This window comes from Anabrus simplex, chromosome 10 (assembly GCF_040414725.1).
Source record: "Anabrus simplex isolate iqAnaSimp1 chromosome 10, ASM4041472v1, whole genome shotgun sequence".
Lineage (NCBI taxonomy): Eukaryota > Metazoa > Arthropoda > Insecta > Orthoptera > Tettigoniidae > Anabrus > Anabrus simplex.
Window position 1 is genome coordinate 85,444,838 of NC_090274.1, and position 18,866 is coordinate 85,463,703.

Sequence of the window (18,866 nt, forward strand, 5' to 3'; positions counted from 1 at the left end):
ATTTTTTCACGGTCAATGAGACACATTCAAGACATTTTTGGATCCTGGTTGTAGTTGTTTCCTTTCCGGCCAGTTCACTGTGTCGCAATGTTTATCCCGTGCCCTGCTATCCCATTCGCATAGGAAACAGTGAAATTTTGTATAGCCCATTTGTTGTCCCAGCAACAATCCAATGATCTTCAAATCACCGCAAGTTTGCCACCCATGCTCGTGATATTTAATTTTTTCAAGCACCAACTTTAAGGTCTCGTATGTTTCAGACATTTTTGTGGAGTGTGCAAGTGGTACGGATGCCAGAACATTTGTATTATGAAGCAAAACAGCCTTTAAACCTCTTCTGGAAAAGTCAATAAAAACACGCCAGTTACTAGGATCATACTCCTTCTTTCCCAATTGACGTAGAAGATTTGAAACATCCGTACAAAATACAAGTTCATCTTCTTGAGTGTAATACTTTCTGAATTCTTTGTCACGATTTCCGTACCAGGAAAATGTAACACCGTGTACCAACATATTCTTTGAGCGCAATCTTGAACCAAGTAATTCACTTTTTTCTTGAGTTAGCTCTAAGTCTCTTATCAGATCATTCAATTTGGATTGCGTGAATTTGTCTGAAGGTGTGTCATATTGATGTGGTTCGAAATCTACTTCTTCATAGTCAGATTGCAATGAACTGCTACTTTCCTCACTCAAGTGTGTAGGTACACGTAAGTCACGTCCATGAGGAACTGGTCGAATAGCTGACTTGAGAATCAGATATTTAATTTTGTTTTTAATTTTCTTATTGTAACCGACAACATGGGTCGTACAAAAATAGCAGTCGTCATAATGGTTCTTTTGCTCTCGCCATTACATGGGTCTAGAAAACGGCATTGAGTTTCGTTTGCCCTCATACCAGTAACGTAGTCCCTCAACACAGGTATTGCATGCAATATGAGGTGCAAAATATTTGTCTTGGTCCCCAACTTTCAATTTGAAGTAAGAAAAATAAAGTTTCTTTACAAACAAGTCTATTTGACGCACCTTGGACTCCAACACACAAACTCCACAAATGTAACAAAACTTTTGAGGACTTTGTTTACACTGTCTTCTGGTCACCTCTGAAACACTAGCCATGAAGGTGTTAAAACACTACAACTTCGCTTATTAGTGATCAGTTTGAAATTAAATCCGCGCACACGATAGGCCTACAAGACGCACTAAACACGTACCAGTACTTCTTGGAGCCCGTCTCAAGCAACACTGTTACCTTTGAAAGGAAACTGCTTTATCAGTCCATCATAAATACGTCTGTTTATTCAAGTGTTCTAAGATGAAAGGCAAACGCTCAACTGTCTTACCTTCAATCCTACATACCTCGCGGTCCATTGCGTATCTGGTTGAGTTTGTCATGCATTTACCAGGAAACCCCGAACTAAAAAATGAAAATTTAGACAGCAATAAACCTGTAATAAAATTCAAACTATAACAAATCAAATCACATAATTGTATTCTAAAAAAAGTTGCGCGGGAACATCTCTCAACATTACATCTTACGAATTCATGCAGATACTAAAACACTAAACTGCGTCAAAACTAAACATGATAGGAAAAAAACATCATTTTCGGAATCAGGGCAGCGATTTCCATAAGAATTACATATTTTCTATCTTACCGCAAAATTACGTTGGCTAGTGAAGTTGATGTGTACACCATTGTTCTGCTCTGTTCACTTGCTGGTAGACCAAGAATGACACTCTGGTATCAAGGTGAAGTTCGGGATATCTGTTTCTCACATTACTACCTTAGAATGAACATCTAATCATCTAATGGCTCCATCCGAATTGCTTCATGTATCTGGGATCTCGCCTATAGACTGATAGTGGGGTAGTTGTAGAAGTGCGAATTATGATAGAGGCAGCATGGATGAGATGAAGGGAAGTCACTGGCATACTCTGTGTCTGAAAGATGCCACTGCATCTGAAGTCCAGAATATACTGCATTTTATTACGCCCTGTTGCTATGAACGGTGTTGCATGTTGACAGATTCAGAAAGGTATTACGCCCTTCCCGCGTCCAGAATAGGTGCCTAAGGATATCTCGACCTGATCTCAGGGATCATTATTTCAATCTTCACTAATATTTTAAACGTGGGATCCAGACAACGCTGATACTTTAAATATTTCTCTCATCAAGATTAATGGACGTCTCCATCTGACGTGTCCTTGAACTTCAAGAGAACCGATAATCCAACCACTTAGCTCTAAGTTGACTTTGCTATAACAGAAAACTTCAAATAACACATCATATAAATCTCAACTATTAGCATTTTAGATAAAAAATATAAATTGTGGAACTACGTTTGGAAATTGATTGATATGTGTTTTTCTGGAATGTATTCACCATGTAGGCTCATATTATTTTCAATGATCGTGTTGTTATCGCAATTGAAATTAGTTATTGTTTATATTTAATTAAGCATACATAAAGAAAGTGATAAAATTCGTTGGGAAGTTATTGGTTACATTGACCTGAAGAATCATTCTATTCAGCAGTTTTCGTTAATTTTTCCTTAGGACAAGATTTGTTAGGAAAATATTATTTTGATTTCGTAGCACTGCAACATATGCTTCTGGAAAATTAGTTTATCAATCGACAACACAAATCTGCTTCTCTTCAAATTAATTGTAATATTAACAATCATCATATTTGATATTCATTCACTATTAAACGCAAATCATAATTGGACGTACATAACAAGGTAATAATATTCTCAAATATGCGCAAATATACAATAAATGAACTAATATGCGTGTTATTGGCAGTATTTTCGCTACGGAAAATCATCTTTGAAGACACTATGTAATATCTATTTTAAATTAGATTTGTTATACAATATAGTAATAACTATCCAAGTTGACCTACGTGTGCCATCATTATTTTGGTAAAAATGTGATTTCAGAGTAGAAGTATCAGGTTGAAACATCCAAGTGAGTAATGAAATCAATCTTATCTGAATTCCCTTTGATGATCTTAATCTATAATAACATTTCATGTATGTGTTAGCACGTCGTCATTAACATATGGTATGGATTCTCGGACAATATATTATCATTGGTAATGAACATGTATGATCTCACTGTGCGTCAATATATCTTTCCTAACATTTCAAATACATCACTTACATCTCATATTTCGTCGTAGAATTACTTATTCCTTCAATATATCCTCCACTTTCTTCATATAACATCATAATATCTACATATAACTCATTTCTTCTCGTATCTCCTCATATTCTTTCATACAGTTAGCATATATATATATATATATATATATATATAATATATATATATATGGCATGACGCTAAATAACCTTATTTTCAAATACTCGTCGTATCGGATTAATATCTTCTTAAATAACATTCACATGTCTTCAGTCGGCCATAATATCCAAATCTAACATATATCCTAACTTATTATGGTAACATATAACCTCTACTTATCATAATATCAGTTGGTATTACGTATCGAATATCCTAAAATTATTCCTCTTATACACCTCACACATGATATGGCTAATTGGAACTCTTTGCTCCCATTTAAACATTATTATCACTTTATTACATTCCCAAACTGGGGGTTCTTTTATTTGTGATGAAGACTTATATCTTCGCCACATACAAATCTCTCGCGAGAACCTAATATCATATAAATCATTCTGAAGACACTAAACACATATCTATTACTTTGGCCTTTAACTAAAAAAACATTAACCTTTTTTTCCATTTATCGATCCTTCTATTTTATTAATTTTATTTATTATGTTTTTCCGTCGCTTTCCGGAATTATATATGTTACTTGGTCACCCTGCTTGCCCGGTCATCGTGGAGTCGTTGGGAACCAGGGGGTCATCTCTGCCATGTCGGTCCAGCTGGGAATCATCCAGATAGTCAATCCCAAATCTCCTTAGAAAGCCATGGTTTCCTTCATAAGCTCGGTTGAAAAGACGAAATACATCGATGAAATCAGCCGTGACATGTTTCGTTTCGAAAGCCTTCTAACATAATTTAACTTCTTCATTCCGCTTAATATTGCTTCGTATAATCTCAGTTGCTATCAGATCTCCAATATGGCCGCTAACATTTCAAGTTTATCTCGTATAGAATGGCTTTTCTAGTTATTGATCGTTTAAGCTGCGATGTATCGAATATCTGCTTTTATAGTCACGGCCTTAACTGCGTAGTTTTTATATGCCACTGCTAATCAATTTGTAAGTCTCGTATTTCAAAATTTTACGCGTATTATTTAATCTTTTTATATGTTCAACTCTTAAATTCTTGTTTAGACGTTATAAATATCTTTCCTTTCTTGATTTCTTCTCTCGTTATTAATATCTTATATGCTTTATGCAGCTTTTTGCTCCGAACACGTCCAGTCCCTTGAGTTAGCTTTTTATTTGTGATTTTTAAACAGTGTTTGTTTTAACAATTCGAATATCAATTTTGTCTTGGTCACTGCCATCACGATCTCATTCATTCCGACTTTGCGTTACTCTCAAATTCCTTAAGATTTTATATAATTTATTCATTGTGTCTGACTTCATTATTAGAAATCGCGTTCGTCTTAATTCGATTGAGCTTAATTTCTGAAATAGTGGAATGACACACTATGGAGTGCCAAATATATAACATGGGAATGAGTATACTCCATTAGACGATGCGTATCGCCATTCACCAGCAAATAGGCATCGCACCCATCACTAATGAGGCATTGGTCGTGTCGCGAATGTTATGGTCATGTCCTTTTACAATACCTGATGCAGTTAACAGTTTCACCCAGTCCTTTGAAATTAATTTCCATCTCCACATGGACCTACAATAAAAATGGCATTGCAAATAAGTTAAAAAAATATATAACTAGAAATGGTAATATTTCTGGGCATATACTATAGTCAATTGATTGAGATATAGAACCAAATCTGTAGGCTGAATTGGATGTATGCAGCAGCTGTACCAGATGAATTAAGATTTGGTGTAGTAACACCCTGCGTATAAATAAAATTTTGATAAACATAACCAATAATTACACTCTAGTCATCTTGACTGGTTTTGGATGCACGCTCTTAGTATTGATTCTTCAAGATTATGTTATACACCATTACTAACCGTTTCGATAGAAGTGAGTTCAGGTTTAGGAAACATTACTCCACTGCAACTCATCTTCTGGATTCCAGCAAATTATAGCAGGCATTTTAGATTCTGGAGGTCAAGTATATCACGATTGGCATATATAAAGCTCTTGACAGGATTGTGAGAGTGACATTGGGCAATGGTAAGGTGGCAAATGGGGTGGAATGTCAGGTTGTGTGATAGGAGTCCTTTCTGTTTTAATTATTGTGTTGATGGGGTGAAAGTTCTTCATGGGGATCTCTGTAAATACCTAGGTATTTGAAATAAGGATAGATCTTCATTGAGGTATTCACCGAAAGAAGATTGAAAATAAAATTTATGGATCTCTTAATGAAATTATGAGGTAATTTATAGGTTGTTAAGGAGAGGGAACATAAATCCCCAGCAAGGCCTCAGTTAGAGCATGAGACCGTCACCAGGATTACTTGATTAGAGAACAGGAAGTAATCCACAGAATCAGCTCCATTCCTCGCGGGTGATTTCTGACAAAATAGTTTTGTTACGGAAATATTGCGAAGTTTGTACTGGGAGGACTTGGAAAAAAGTAGACAGGCTGTTTGACTAAGCAATATATTCTCAGATGTCATTGGAGAGATGGCTTGGAATTATGTTAGTTATCAATAATTTTAAGTCATATTCTTTAAATGTAGGAAAGGTCACAACATGAAGATAAGTTAGAATTCAAAGGGACAATTTTTGGCAAATATAGGCTTGTATGAAGATGATTTAATAATTGAAATAATTTACCAAGAGAGTTGTTTCATAAATTTCCACAATCTTTTTTTTTTCAACAACTGTTAAACAAGTCTGCCACCTTCCTAAATGCTGATCAGTGGTGATTGATGGATTTCATGGTTGATAGATTGATTGATAGACTGATTGATTGTATTTTGCTTGATGGTTTTAATGTGTTGAGGAGAGAGGGTTGATGGATATTTCTGTAGTTGTCCACTTGTTAGTAAAGTGATAGGAACGATGTGGGTTTACTTTTATATTACAGTGAGGTCTTTAGGGAAAGAAACTAAATAGGATTATGGAAATGAACAAAGAGGCAACGAGTCGTATATGGAAAGGTGGGAACCGGGGATTGTGAATATACGAGGATAAAGAAAATAGCTAGTCAATGTGGAAATAGGGATCAACAGAAACCGAAAAGGAAGCAAGGAATGGTATTGGGTAAGCATTTGGAGATAGTATTTGTTCTTTTTGTGTTCCTCCTTCTCTATTGCTACCCTGCCTACTGCTATTCTATTATGTGTTCATTTTCATGTTCATATCTTTCTTATCACTAGAAGTGGTGAAAGGAGCTCTGATTAAGATGCAGCAGGTCCTTATGCTTGTTACGTTCCAAAATGGGTAAAAAGGAAATAAATAAATAAATGCAATGTATATTTCAATCTTACAGCAGTTTTATAGTATTATTTGAAGTAAGTCCACATAATATATATGAGTTGATTATATTTGTAAGTACAGAAGATATTATGTGTAGAATCTTGTAAATAATATAAATTTATTAAGCATGAGCTGTGTGATTAATACAAAAATTGTTCGTGTGAATTGTATAATACTGTGTTTTAGGAACATGTCTTCTTTTCTTAATTTAAAGTTTAGTGCTTGTCAATAATGTATTCTTGTGTACCATTTGCCATCGCGGTAGATATCTCTTTTGAAAATGAAGTGATTTTGATTTGATTCAATTTGATTTCACTGTTCCTTTCCATTCTTATATTTTTACATTCGAAGATAAATTAATTAGACTCTTATTGTGTGAATATGAAACGTATTTTCTCAGCTATTTTCTGTTTAGTCATATATATTTTTATTCCCTTTTAATTATACTTTTCTTATTTTTTACTTATAGCCTTCCGAAGGTATTAAGGAGGAAATATTCACAGATCCGGGTTCAATTAACCAGCTGGTACCAAACATCAAAGAAGAAACAAAGTACGTACACCACATACCCTACACAGTATGGAATATGTAGCACCTATTCAGAGTTGTGTTCAGTAGTGGATGTTTTATATCCGAAAACTGGCCGTTTTCATCAGTTTAATCCTTTCTTTAAATTGTTACATTTAAACACTAATATCTTAAAATTATATAGGCTAATTTTATCTAAAATATTCAGGAACTTTTAGATCATATTTAATGACACTTCATGTAGTTTTTTTCTAATCTATCTACAAAAAATCTCTGGTAGAGCTAAATATTTCTGAAGTGTATTTGTTTACAACAAATTTAAGCACATTTTACGAACATCACTGTGTAGATCTGTATTGACACAGTTAAAACTAAGAAACATTGCTAGGTTTTGTTCCATCCAATCAATACACTACACTTTACAAATGAACTGTTTATTTAGGAAGAAAAAATATATCATTTTAGTTTAACCTTTCGATTCAAAACAAGGTCAACCATTTACGGTTAAGAAAAGAGATTAAATTTCTTTACAGAATGAAATCCTTTTTAAATGAAAAGTTGTATCTTGAGGTCTGTGTAATCTACCACGTGATTTTTTGGCTGATGAAGTCTTAAATAGAGACGAAATATGTTCCTAAATAAATAGTTCACTTGATGTGTATTGATTGGGTGGACCAAAACCTAGCATTGTTTGTTAGTTTTAACTGTGTCAATACAGATCTACACAGTGATATTCGTAAATTGTGCTTAAATTTGTTTTAAACAAATACACTTCAGAAATATCTACACAATGAAGTTTGTGAATTGTACTAATGAAGCCAACCAGGGTAAGGAAGTTTTAAATAGGTTCATGAATCGCAAAATCAGATTAGCAAAAATTTTAAAAGACATAGTATTTTAAAAGAAATGTCTAGTAAGCAAAGTAATTCCCAAATTCTCAAAACCTTCCCAAAGAAAAATTATATCATCTTAGTTTCACCTTTCAATTCAAAACAAGGTCAACCATTTATGGTTAAGAAAAGAGATTAAATTTCTTTACATAAAGAAATCCTTTTATATGAAAAGTTGTATTTAGTTGTGTTTAGCTCATCTTGAGGCCCCCCTATGGCTGGTCCCTCTAGAATGGAATTCATTCCAATGTCATGTCGCAAATAAAATGGAATGCATCTTAAGTATATATTTATATATTTTGCATTTCCCAAATAGTCCTTAAAAAGATATTGAGTTCTTCCATTTTTTAACATTTTTTGAGTGTCTAATTAGAGTTTTGTAATTTACCATGTGATTTAATGGCTGATGTAGTCTCAACTAGAGACGAAACATGTCCCTAAATAAATAGTTCACTTGTAAAGTGATGTGTGTTGATTGGGTTGAACAGAACCTAGAATTGTTTCTTAGTTTTATACCTTTAAGTAAGGGTGAAAGCTGTATTCATTCTTTCACTGTCACCGAATAATTTGTTCACATTTTTATCATCTGAAATGCCATCTGCAACTATCACCTCCAGATATTCTCAGTAATTTTGTATGTTTGTATCAAGAGTGGTGCACAGAAAGAGGCATAATTGAAGATTATAAAATAAATATACAAATTCAAGATTGTTATTTTTTATGTACATTGCACACAATATAATGATTCCAAAATAACATAGCTTCATTAATCAATATATTTATGGCTCAGTTCAATAGTGCAATAACACAAAGAATGCCATATTTTAAACTTTCCAGTTCTGTTGTGTTAAGTCAAATTCCTCCATTTGTGAACACCAAAGCAGATAATTTGCTGTAGAAATGAAACGTTCAGTTCAGTAGTCCTACATCTTAAATAACATAGTTTTCAAATAAAACTTCCACATGGTTTTAAGCATAACAAGATATTGTGGTAGTGAATTATCTTTGTTCCAGTGTTGCGGTCACACTTGCTGAATGTCGCCATTTCCCCACTTTTCATTTTAGTGCTCATTGTCAGTGAAGTGCTTGTACTGTGTTGACTGGAAACATATTAACACAATTAATATAAACTAATAAAATGGATAGCTACAATAGAAGATTTATATTTTGTGCAGGTTGCATAAGAAATTTCCAGAATTCATCAGGTGAATTTATTATCTCGTAAAAGTAGGTAAAAAATAATCTAATATAAATTTATTTCAAAATTATTTTTATCAGTGACGTAACAGAGCAGCACACATGTATATCCTATATTCAAACCTTTAATGCAGTAGTGTTTCTCGAACTGTAGGTGTGCCAATGGAGTACTTGCTAATTCATTTATTGCTGTCACACCTTTTTTGGTTACTGTGTGAAACGATCTTTGATAATCCGTGGGAAATGATTGTTTAAGCTCGGGTTAGTGCTCTTAGCCGCGCCCTTGTATTGGCAGCCTCTGCAATGGCTAGTCATAGCTTAAGGGTTGACTTCAAACCAGATTATTGATGGAAACTATGAAGTCTGAAAGGCTTATTTGATTTTGTGGGTAGTGAGAGTCTCCTCGTCTGTTACGTGATGCGTTGACTGCTTCCCACTCATCTTCCATCTGGCGCTGTGTTATCCTGACATTCACAACCAGTGGCAAGAAATACTCATTTAATTCCTGAGAACTGCCCAGTGCACTCTCTCATTAGTCAGATTAGAACCATGCACACAACTGAGGAACGCCCAAATACGTCAACTCTTTGAGGTTGAATTTCTCCGGTTTCTGAGTAATTCTTGTGTAACAGGACACAGTAGGCTACGTTAGAAAACAATCTTGTAATATGACCACGAATAAGAATGTTGCTTATCAATACTTTTCACACAAAATAATTATTTCACAATGCATATTTCTATTTTTGGATGGAGATTAATTTAGCATTCTTCCTAAACATATATCATGCAGGGTCACTCTCCAACCAGCAAAGCAGCAAGCCTTTTGTGTGTATACTTTTTCCTTGGTATACAAGGCCGAGGATAATCCATTGTCCACGTAGTTTAGTCCGTTGTTTATCGTATGTTTTAGATGCTTCTGAAGGATTCATTCGACCGGGTCTTACTGTATCTACTGCTTCCCACTTTTTATATCTAACCTCTGGTGCTATCTTGTCCTGACTCTCATTTCATCAGTCTACAAATATCATGCAGCAACTTAAATGTCTAAAAGGTTTGCCATGTTAATTTGGTACTGAATTACATAAGAAAAGGTTATGAAGATAATAAAATTTCCTAATTGCTGACTTGTGGAAAGACAAATATTTTTGAGCTTACCTCTTAGTGATGAGGTTACCTTCCTGTTGTGGAGAGAGCATAGCTCTGAGCTAAGCAGTTAGTGATGAGGTTAACTTTAATTTGTGTAGTGACACATGGCCGTGATCTCACCAGTTAGTGACAAGGTTACCTTCCGTTTGTGGAGAGACACTTTGCCCTGTGCTAAATAATTAGTGAAGAGACTCATGTCTAGAGACACATGGTCCTGAACCAGCCATTTTTGCCACTCCTCCATGGTCTTCATAATTATAGACTTGACCGTATTAAAATACCAAACTGATTAATCTGATTGTCTGCTGTCTAAGACGAACTTCCGTTCAGTCCAGAATACACTGACTGACTCCTCCACGGCTATTCTGTCACGCCCGATTAACACACATCATTCTGAAATGTTTATTTTGTTCAGTTATTCATTTTTTTATAATGCATTTCATATAGTTGCTTAAACATCAAATCGAGAAGTACTCTGTCATTCAAACACTAAGTCATTTATAAATATTGGACGTAGGCTTTAGGAGAGAGAATTTGAACATATTACGTTGAATGCTAGGATGTGAAAAATATCCATCATATCCCATTTTTCATAGTAGAATATTCATGTCTGCTTTTTGTTATTCTGCTTCTTTAGTGTTAGTCCTGCCTGGTGGATGATCCGCTGTCGTGATTCATTGTCTCCAGTTAGGTTTCGGGCCATGTCTGTATGTATTCTCGGCTTTCGGGTCGTTGTGCACTGTATCTTTCCTTTGCTGTCTTGTTCGTGCCTTGCGCTTCTTTTCACAGACTTCCTGTGTATACGCTGACTTTAACTATATATCGTCCTCTGCACGCAACACATTCCAAAACCTGTGCACATGGCTTTTCTCAATTTTCTTCTGGATCAGTGCAACAACAAAACATTTCATAATAGCATCATTTGGACTGTGATTCAGTCTAGTAATGCCAGCCTTCCTAATAATCATCTTCGTATCCATGACGCTTAATTTGCGATCTACTTCTTTTGTAGCTGGCCAGCATTTATTGCCGTAGGAAACGACAAGGCAGATAACAGTTTTGTAGATCTTAGGTTTCAGATGGCCCTTCATCTGACGGTCGCAACGCGCCCGTTGTTATTCTCCATTTCAGCCTGGCTTTTTATATCCTTAAGGTGACTTCATCAGTAAGTCGCCATCATCAGAGATTGTGGAGCCAAATTTCTCTACTTGTGCTGTATTTTCACCGGAAACACGCACGGTTTCATCTTCTCGACTATGTCTTCTTTTTGTTGAGGCGTGGGACATATTGCGCCAGTCGATTATTGCAATCTTCTGTTTGACGCGGATATCAAACTTATTCTCTGCAGACAAAATGGCGCCATTAACTTAGAGAAGTGTCCATGGTGTTGGCTTTTGCAGGTCTGATGTAATGGTGTCCATCACAAGAATGAACAGCAGTGATGATAAGGCACGGCCTTGGTGGACTCCTACCGTTCTATGGAAGTCATCAGACGCTCCTGCGGCAGCTTGAACGTAACTCCTTGGTTCTATATAGAGCAATTGTGCCCCCTTAATAATGTGCTCTGGAATGCCATATTCTTGTAGCGCTGACCAGGTAAGCTCTTGAGGTACCTGATGAAGGGCTTCTCAAGGTCCAGAAAGTCGAGATGATTGCTATTATTCTTTTCACTATGTCTAACAACTAAGAGCCTTGCAGCGTGGATTGCTCCTGTTGTGCCAAAATTTTACACCAATCTAGCTTGGCTGGTGTTGAGTTTGGCTAAATCGCCAATCCTTTTGTCGAGGATTTGTTCGGAAATTGTCATTGCGTGGCTCACAAGTCTGATCGGGCGGTGATTAGAAGAATTGGCAGGATTTCACTTATTTCTGACTCGATATTCCGTTACCCATCTGTTGGTTTTCGACCTTCTTTGATGAGCAGGTTGAAAAGCTCATTCTAGCCACACTCTGCATCCCGTAGTTGAGAGAAACAAAACTCTGCCGGAAGATCATGGGTGCCAGTGGCTTTACCTGGTTTCATTTTCTTCAGCATAGCCTGGACCTCACTGATGACATTATCCTTCGTTGGACCTTCAACAGCAGAGGTGTTTTGGATAGGTAGATACTGAAATTCCAAGATGGAAATTTTGTCAAAGTAGTTCTGCCAGCGTTCTCGCACTTCCTTCCAGTCGAGTGGCAAATCATCTGTTTCCTCTTTGAAGCTGTAAAAACGTTGGCTTCCGTTTTTCGTTGCCTTGATTTGACTAGCCTTTAAATATCCCGCTCGTCTTCTGGCGTACCAAATTTCACCTGCATACCGGTGTGCTCTTGCTATGGCACTAACCTCCTTCACATTACTTTTGGCTGCTTTGTAGGCATTCCAATGAGTAAGAACCGCGTGGTACAGCTGTTCCTTCAACCGTACTGCATCCTTAACATCGTCATTCCGAAGCCACGTGTCATAGTTAAACCTTCGTCGTCGTCGCCCTGACTTAGTTGTTCCAAGAACAGAGCATGCGGTGTCTTTCAGTTTAGTCCGGCTCACTTCAACTATGGTCACTTGTGGCACTGTAACTTTCGCAACAACATCGACCTCCTCCTTCAGGCGCCACTATTTGATTGTTTGGTCCATTTCCTGCGAATTTTTGGGATCATGGTGACTTTACCCGCAGCTTACAGGTGACTGGTCGATGTTGCATTATAACGGTTTCGTAAGGAACATCTAGAACATCTTTGAGATTCCTTCTGTCTAACAAGGATGTATCGTTTTTTTGTACTATTTGTTCGTGATGATTAGTTTCTGCTTAATTGGGATTTTTTTTGGCCGTCGTCGTTCTTCTGTCCATACCCGAGTATTCCATGGGCTGTGTGGTATTCCTTTATCCATCCGACGTGTCCATCAGGTTTTCGTGCTCAGCCCAGTTTATGCAGCGTTGCACTGAAAAATTGGAATTTCCTTCTGTCCCCAACGTAGACGAGTTACATCAAGCGATTGTCACACTTCTTCGTGTTCTTTTGCACATAAGTTATAAACTTGTCCCCACTCCAACTTTTCTTCTGCACCTTACAGATGCCTACATGCCTTCTCTCAAGGGCTGTGGCTAATTCGCTACTTCGTCCAGACTTAGTAAAGTGATGCGATACAGGATGGGATAATTCGCTTGTTTAGCCGTCACAGCCCGTGCGATGGTAAACCTTGCATACCTTTCACGCTGACTGGGCCCTGCCAACGCGCGCCCCTTCCAGGGGACGCCCTAACCTTTGTTTCCGATTCCATGAGACTTTGCCATAATGATGTGATGGTGTTATTTTACGGGCAGCTTGTTAGGAAACATTTTATAGCTCATGACAGCAGGTAGTTACGCCGCTCCGGAGATGGAGAACAGACGTCTTTTACATCCGCTCCTCTGGAGGAGGAATGCTACGCTACTTTCTGCATCAACTTCCATAAAGGTAGAGTACCTCTTCTGCCAACTGTTCCGTATCGAAAGTGGTCCCTTTGATGTTAGTCAGACTTCTGGTCGGTGAAAAGGCTTCCGCAGCGCCAAATACTTCCCTAGATTTGTTACTTGTTCCTGAAGTCAGGAGCTTTCTTCAGTTTGGTTAGATATTCTTGTGAACTGACTTGATGAATAAAATTTTTTGCCCTGTATAAATATGGAAAATATATCACAGGCTGTATGTTATTCGGGTTCGTTACCAACTCTTATGTTTCATACGTAGAAGGCTATGAATAGTTATTGTTCTCAGTGGTGTATGTAGCAAAATAATAATTATTTAATACGATATTGATATCTTATTGCACTGTGTACTTTCATTCCACTGCTGATAAGTTTGCATAATATGTGTGATGTTGAAGATGGATCCAAGAAAACTGTTGGCAATACTGGCTGCAACAGCGTGTTCACTGTTCAGTATTCATAATGGCTGCCAGCTGTGAGCAAGGCGTGTGTGATGCTGTGACGCTTGAGTCCCCTGTGAAATACTTTAAAGCTAACAAAAGTGGAGAAAAATATTGTAGAAAATCTAAACCAAATTGTTTTAAACGTTTACAGTAGCCTACGAGATTAGAATCCACTGTGGACTGTGGAAGACGTGAAGAAGACCGCGCAGCTGATCGGCGTTTTTGTGTACAGTGTTTACGCCGCTCGCTTGGAATTTAAACTCCACGGAAAATCCAAGTCTCCAGCGAAAGATCGATGTGTCAGCTCAGCACTCGCCGTAAATAAAACAAGAAGGGCCTTAACACGGTATGGGAATATGATCCTTGGCGTATTCGATGATAATAATAATAATAGTAATAATAATAATGTGTACTTTTTATTCGTAATCGCCCTCTACCTGCAGAAATGTTGTCATGAGAGGATCATGGGTTCCGAATGACGAGACTACAATATTTCAAACAGTGTACTTTGCAATCCCACTCACGGGTTATAACTGTGAGAAACTGACACTGACAGTCTCCATTGCCTCACACAAATTGCATTATGAAATAAAAATAAACCTTGCTTCTCTTGCCTCGGTATTCGTCAGTAATCTGTAGATTTTACATGGTCAGTAAAGGAATAAATAGGTATGGGACGTAATCAAAGGACAGCTGTGTGAAAGGAAGTGATTTCGTTTGATGCTTCACTATTTCAGAATGAAGTACTGTGCTTGTCAGATGGACGCACGGCGTTAATGATAACCTGGTTGTGGCGGAGATGGAGAACGGTGACGAGACGGGAAGGTGGAACAGGGGACGTGCTCACATGCGGAAGGATACATTTCCTAAGCTCGTGACTTGAATTTCAGTATAGTTCTTGGAGTATATTCATCAGTACAGAATGAAAAACTAATTGAGAACCTGATAATTCACTTGTCACAAAAATCACATAATCACGTAAAGAAGAATTGCCACAGAATATTGTACCTTTTGCTTGGTATGATATGCAACAATATGTATGACATTCAAACCACTGTCGTATTCTCTGCCCGCTGTTGCCTTGTGGTGGCAGTATTAATATTTTGTGTGGTGTTCAAGTGGTCTAGTCTGTCGTATCTGGAATCAATGACCCCGTTTCATGTGTCCACGTGGTCGAGCCTCCTACTACTTTACTTGTGAGCAAGTCATGCCTTCCACCGGCCCATGTGAATTGGGAAATATCACTTCATCTTACGATGTATTTTGGCCTGCGTGATCGTCTTTTCCTACGTGCCTGCTTAAGGGAATCTCACCCTTAACCAAGAAATTTGTATTTCTGGCTCTTCTTTCCTAGAATATCTCGAACTACTCTGCGGTGGGGAGACATGCACAAACTAGGATGCTGCCCAACGATGTTATCATTCCACTAAAAATAATCACTTTGTCCTTGAGGTTTTTGAAATGAAAGGAATCTCTTTCCTTCCTTTACAAAGTAGGAATATCCACTGCGGTGCAGTTCAATGTCCTGTAATCTTTAATTTTAGCTCAAGCCTTGATTTTTGTGCTCCTTTTAGCTGTAGTGTTAGAGGAACTCTTGTCAAGGGCGTGACAGTCAGCATTTGGGTTCAAATATTTCATTATATCAGAAAATTGTTATAAAACGCTGCTACCAAAGCCATATTCCTTGTCGCCATCATAATATCTAACACAGCAGTATCTGGAGGTGAAACTGAAAGCTGTAATCTGCACGTTATATTTCAGCTTTTCGAGGATTTTATCTGGATTAGTGGTTTCCATGCTGCTGTTAAAGACAGTAACTAAGACGTAGAATGATGTAGTACATGGTAGTAAGTATGAACTTCCTTGTTCTTACTACCGTCCGTCTATATGTATGTCGACTGTGTTTGGTTGCATATCCAAGCTATGTGTTTAGAGTTAACTGCACACTCTGACGTAGTAGAATGCGGCAATGATATGGTAACAATGTACAAATACAATGCGTATGTTTGTGCGACTGTAATTAATATTTATAAATGATTTTCCATTGTTCAGTAGATCTTGCTGACAGTCGGAAAACCATGTTCTCAACTTTATTAATATCTCCAACATTGAGATTCTCTCTCGAACAACCTCAAGGTCAAGGGCTTTTTTACAAAAATTATTACTCGCCTGCCACAAACCGCAGAGTACTTTTTGAACAAGACGAAATCCCCAAAGCATACTCTGTCCTTCGTGTTCGAGAACAGACATACGAATTTCAATAGGTAAATGTTTGGCGGATTACAGAGTTTGTGTTTCTCCTTTCAGGCTGTACCACTTATTCTCATGCATTCTGTCAATGGAATTGTCTATGAGATTACACGTTCCTAAATTGTCAGATGTTTCTTGCGCGTGATATCGTGATTCGAGACAAAAGACTCAACACATTTAGGTAAAAGTGAGACCTTTTCGAATTTACGACTTCACTCTGAATTTGACCTCATAGGACGTTAAACCCCAGGAATGGGATGTTCATGAGTAACAAGCTCTCTGTCAGTGGAATCTTCAGTAGGAGCATTTCGCCAGTGTAAGACTTGTAGTGGAGTTGACTGTTGATCTATTGGCAACATCGTTTTAATTTTTTCACTGTAGATCGAGACCCGAGGTGAGCTACGCAGATCATCAACCTCCGGATGGTGGAGCACCTTGTTTCAGGAGCAGTCCTCGTGATATATCCTTCAGCCAGAAGCCACACAGTTGCAATGTCTGTGGAAAATCCTTCAGCCAGAAAGTGAATCTAACAGCCCAGATGTGGACTTGCACAGGCGAGAAGCCATACTGGTGCAATGTCTGTAGCAAGTCCTTCAGCCAGAAAAACAGTCTAACATCCCACATGCGGACTCACACAGGCGAGAAGCCAAACTGTTGTAATATCTGTAGCAAGTCCTTCAGCGAGAAAAGCAAACAGACAACCCACACCCGGACTCACACAGGAGAGAAGCTACTCTGTTGCAATATCTGCAGCAAGTCCTTCAGCAAGAAAAGCAGTCTAAGAGACCATATGTGTACTCACACAGGCGAGAAGCCATACTGTTGCAATGTCTGTAGCAAGTCCTTCAGCCAGAAAAGCAGTCTAACAGACCATATGCGTACTCACACAGGCGAGAAGCCATACTGCTGCAATGTCTGTAGCAAGTCCTTCAGCCAGAAAAGCAATCTAACAACCCACATGCGGACTCACACAGGCGAGAAGCCAAACTGTTGTAATATCTGTAGCAAGTCCTTCAGCGAGAAAAGCAACCTGACAACCCACACCCGGACACACACAGGGGAGAAGCTACTCTGGTGCAATATCTGCAGCAAGTCCTTCAGCAAGAAAAGCAGTCTAACTGACCATATGCGCACTCACACAGGCGAGAAGCCATACTGTTGCAATGTCTGTAGGAAGACCTTCAGTTGGAAGCGCACTCTAACATCCCACATGTGGACTCACAAAGGGGAGAAGCCCCACTGTTGCAATGTCTGTAGGAAGACCTTCAGTAAGAAGGGCAGTCTAACATCCCACATGCGGACTCACACAGGCGTAAAGCCAAACTGTTGTAATATCTGTAGCAAGTCCTTCAGCGAGAAAAGCAACCTGACAACCCACACCCGGACTCACACAGGAGAGAAGCTACTCTGTTGCAATATCTGCAGCAAGTCCTTCAGCAACAAGGGCAGTCTAACAGACCATATGCGTACTCACACAGGCGAGAAGCCATACTGCTGCAATGTCTGTAGGAAGACCTTCAGTCGGAAGAGCACTCTAAATGCCCACATGTGGACTCACAAAGGAGAGAAGCCATACTGCTGCAATGTCTGTAGGAAGACCTTCAGTCAGAATGGCAATCTAACAGCCCACATGCGGACTCACAAAGGCGAAAAACCGTACTGATGCAATGTCTGTGGCCAGTCCTTCGGCCAGAATGTGAATATAACAGCCCACATACGGACTCACGCAGGCGAGAAGCTACACTACTGCAATGTCTGTGGAAAATCATTCAGCATGAAAGCGTACTTAGCAGCTCACGTGCGGCCTCACACGGACGAGAAGCCACACTTGTAGAGTGTCTGCGTCAAATCTTTCAGCATTAAAGCGTCCTAGCAGTGCACGTGCGGACTCACACAGGCGAGAAGCCATACTAATGCAATTTTTATGGTAAATCCTTTAGCCAGAAAGGCAGTCGTACAGTTCACCAGTTCACACAGAAGAGGAAATACTTCAGCATTAAAGCGTATCTAGCAGCTTACGTGCGGAATCACGCAGGCAAGAGTTCCTAATGCTGCAATGCCTGTGGCAAATTCCTTAGACAGGAAGGCAGTCGAACAGATTACTTTAAGAATCTCACAGGTGAGAAGCCACACTGTTGCAGTTTCTGTATTCAAGTTTTCACCGATAGAAATGCACTCTCGAAACACACGCGAACTCACACTGACGAGAATCCTCACAGATGCAATGTCCGTGACAAATCCTTCAGAGTCAAACTCAATCTAATAGTACTCATGTGGTCTCAAACCGGCGAGAAGCCACACTGAAGCAATATTTACGGCAAATCCTTCAGCAGAAAGGCGATCTAACATTTCATATTCGAACGCTTTGAGACGAGAAGCCATGCTGCTGTAATATCTGTGGCAAATCCTT

General features: G+C 38.4%; 1 protein-coding gene across 1 annotated transcript in view; it reads left to right on the forward strand.

Moving 5' to 3' along the window:
* Positions 1-18,119, forward strand: part of LOC137502342 (zinc finger protein ZFP2-like) — a 63,681-nt gene extending 45,562 nt beyond the window's left edge. The window contains exon 5 of the mRNA XM_068229347.1: positions 16,838-18,119. Within this exon, the coding sequence (XP_068085448.1) occupies positions 16,838-18,119 (1,282 nt within the window). The remainder of the gene's footprint in view (positions 1-16,837) is intronic.
* The last annotated feature ends 747 nt before the right edge of the window (positions 18,120-18,866 follow it).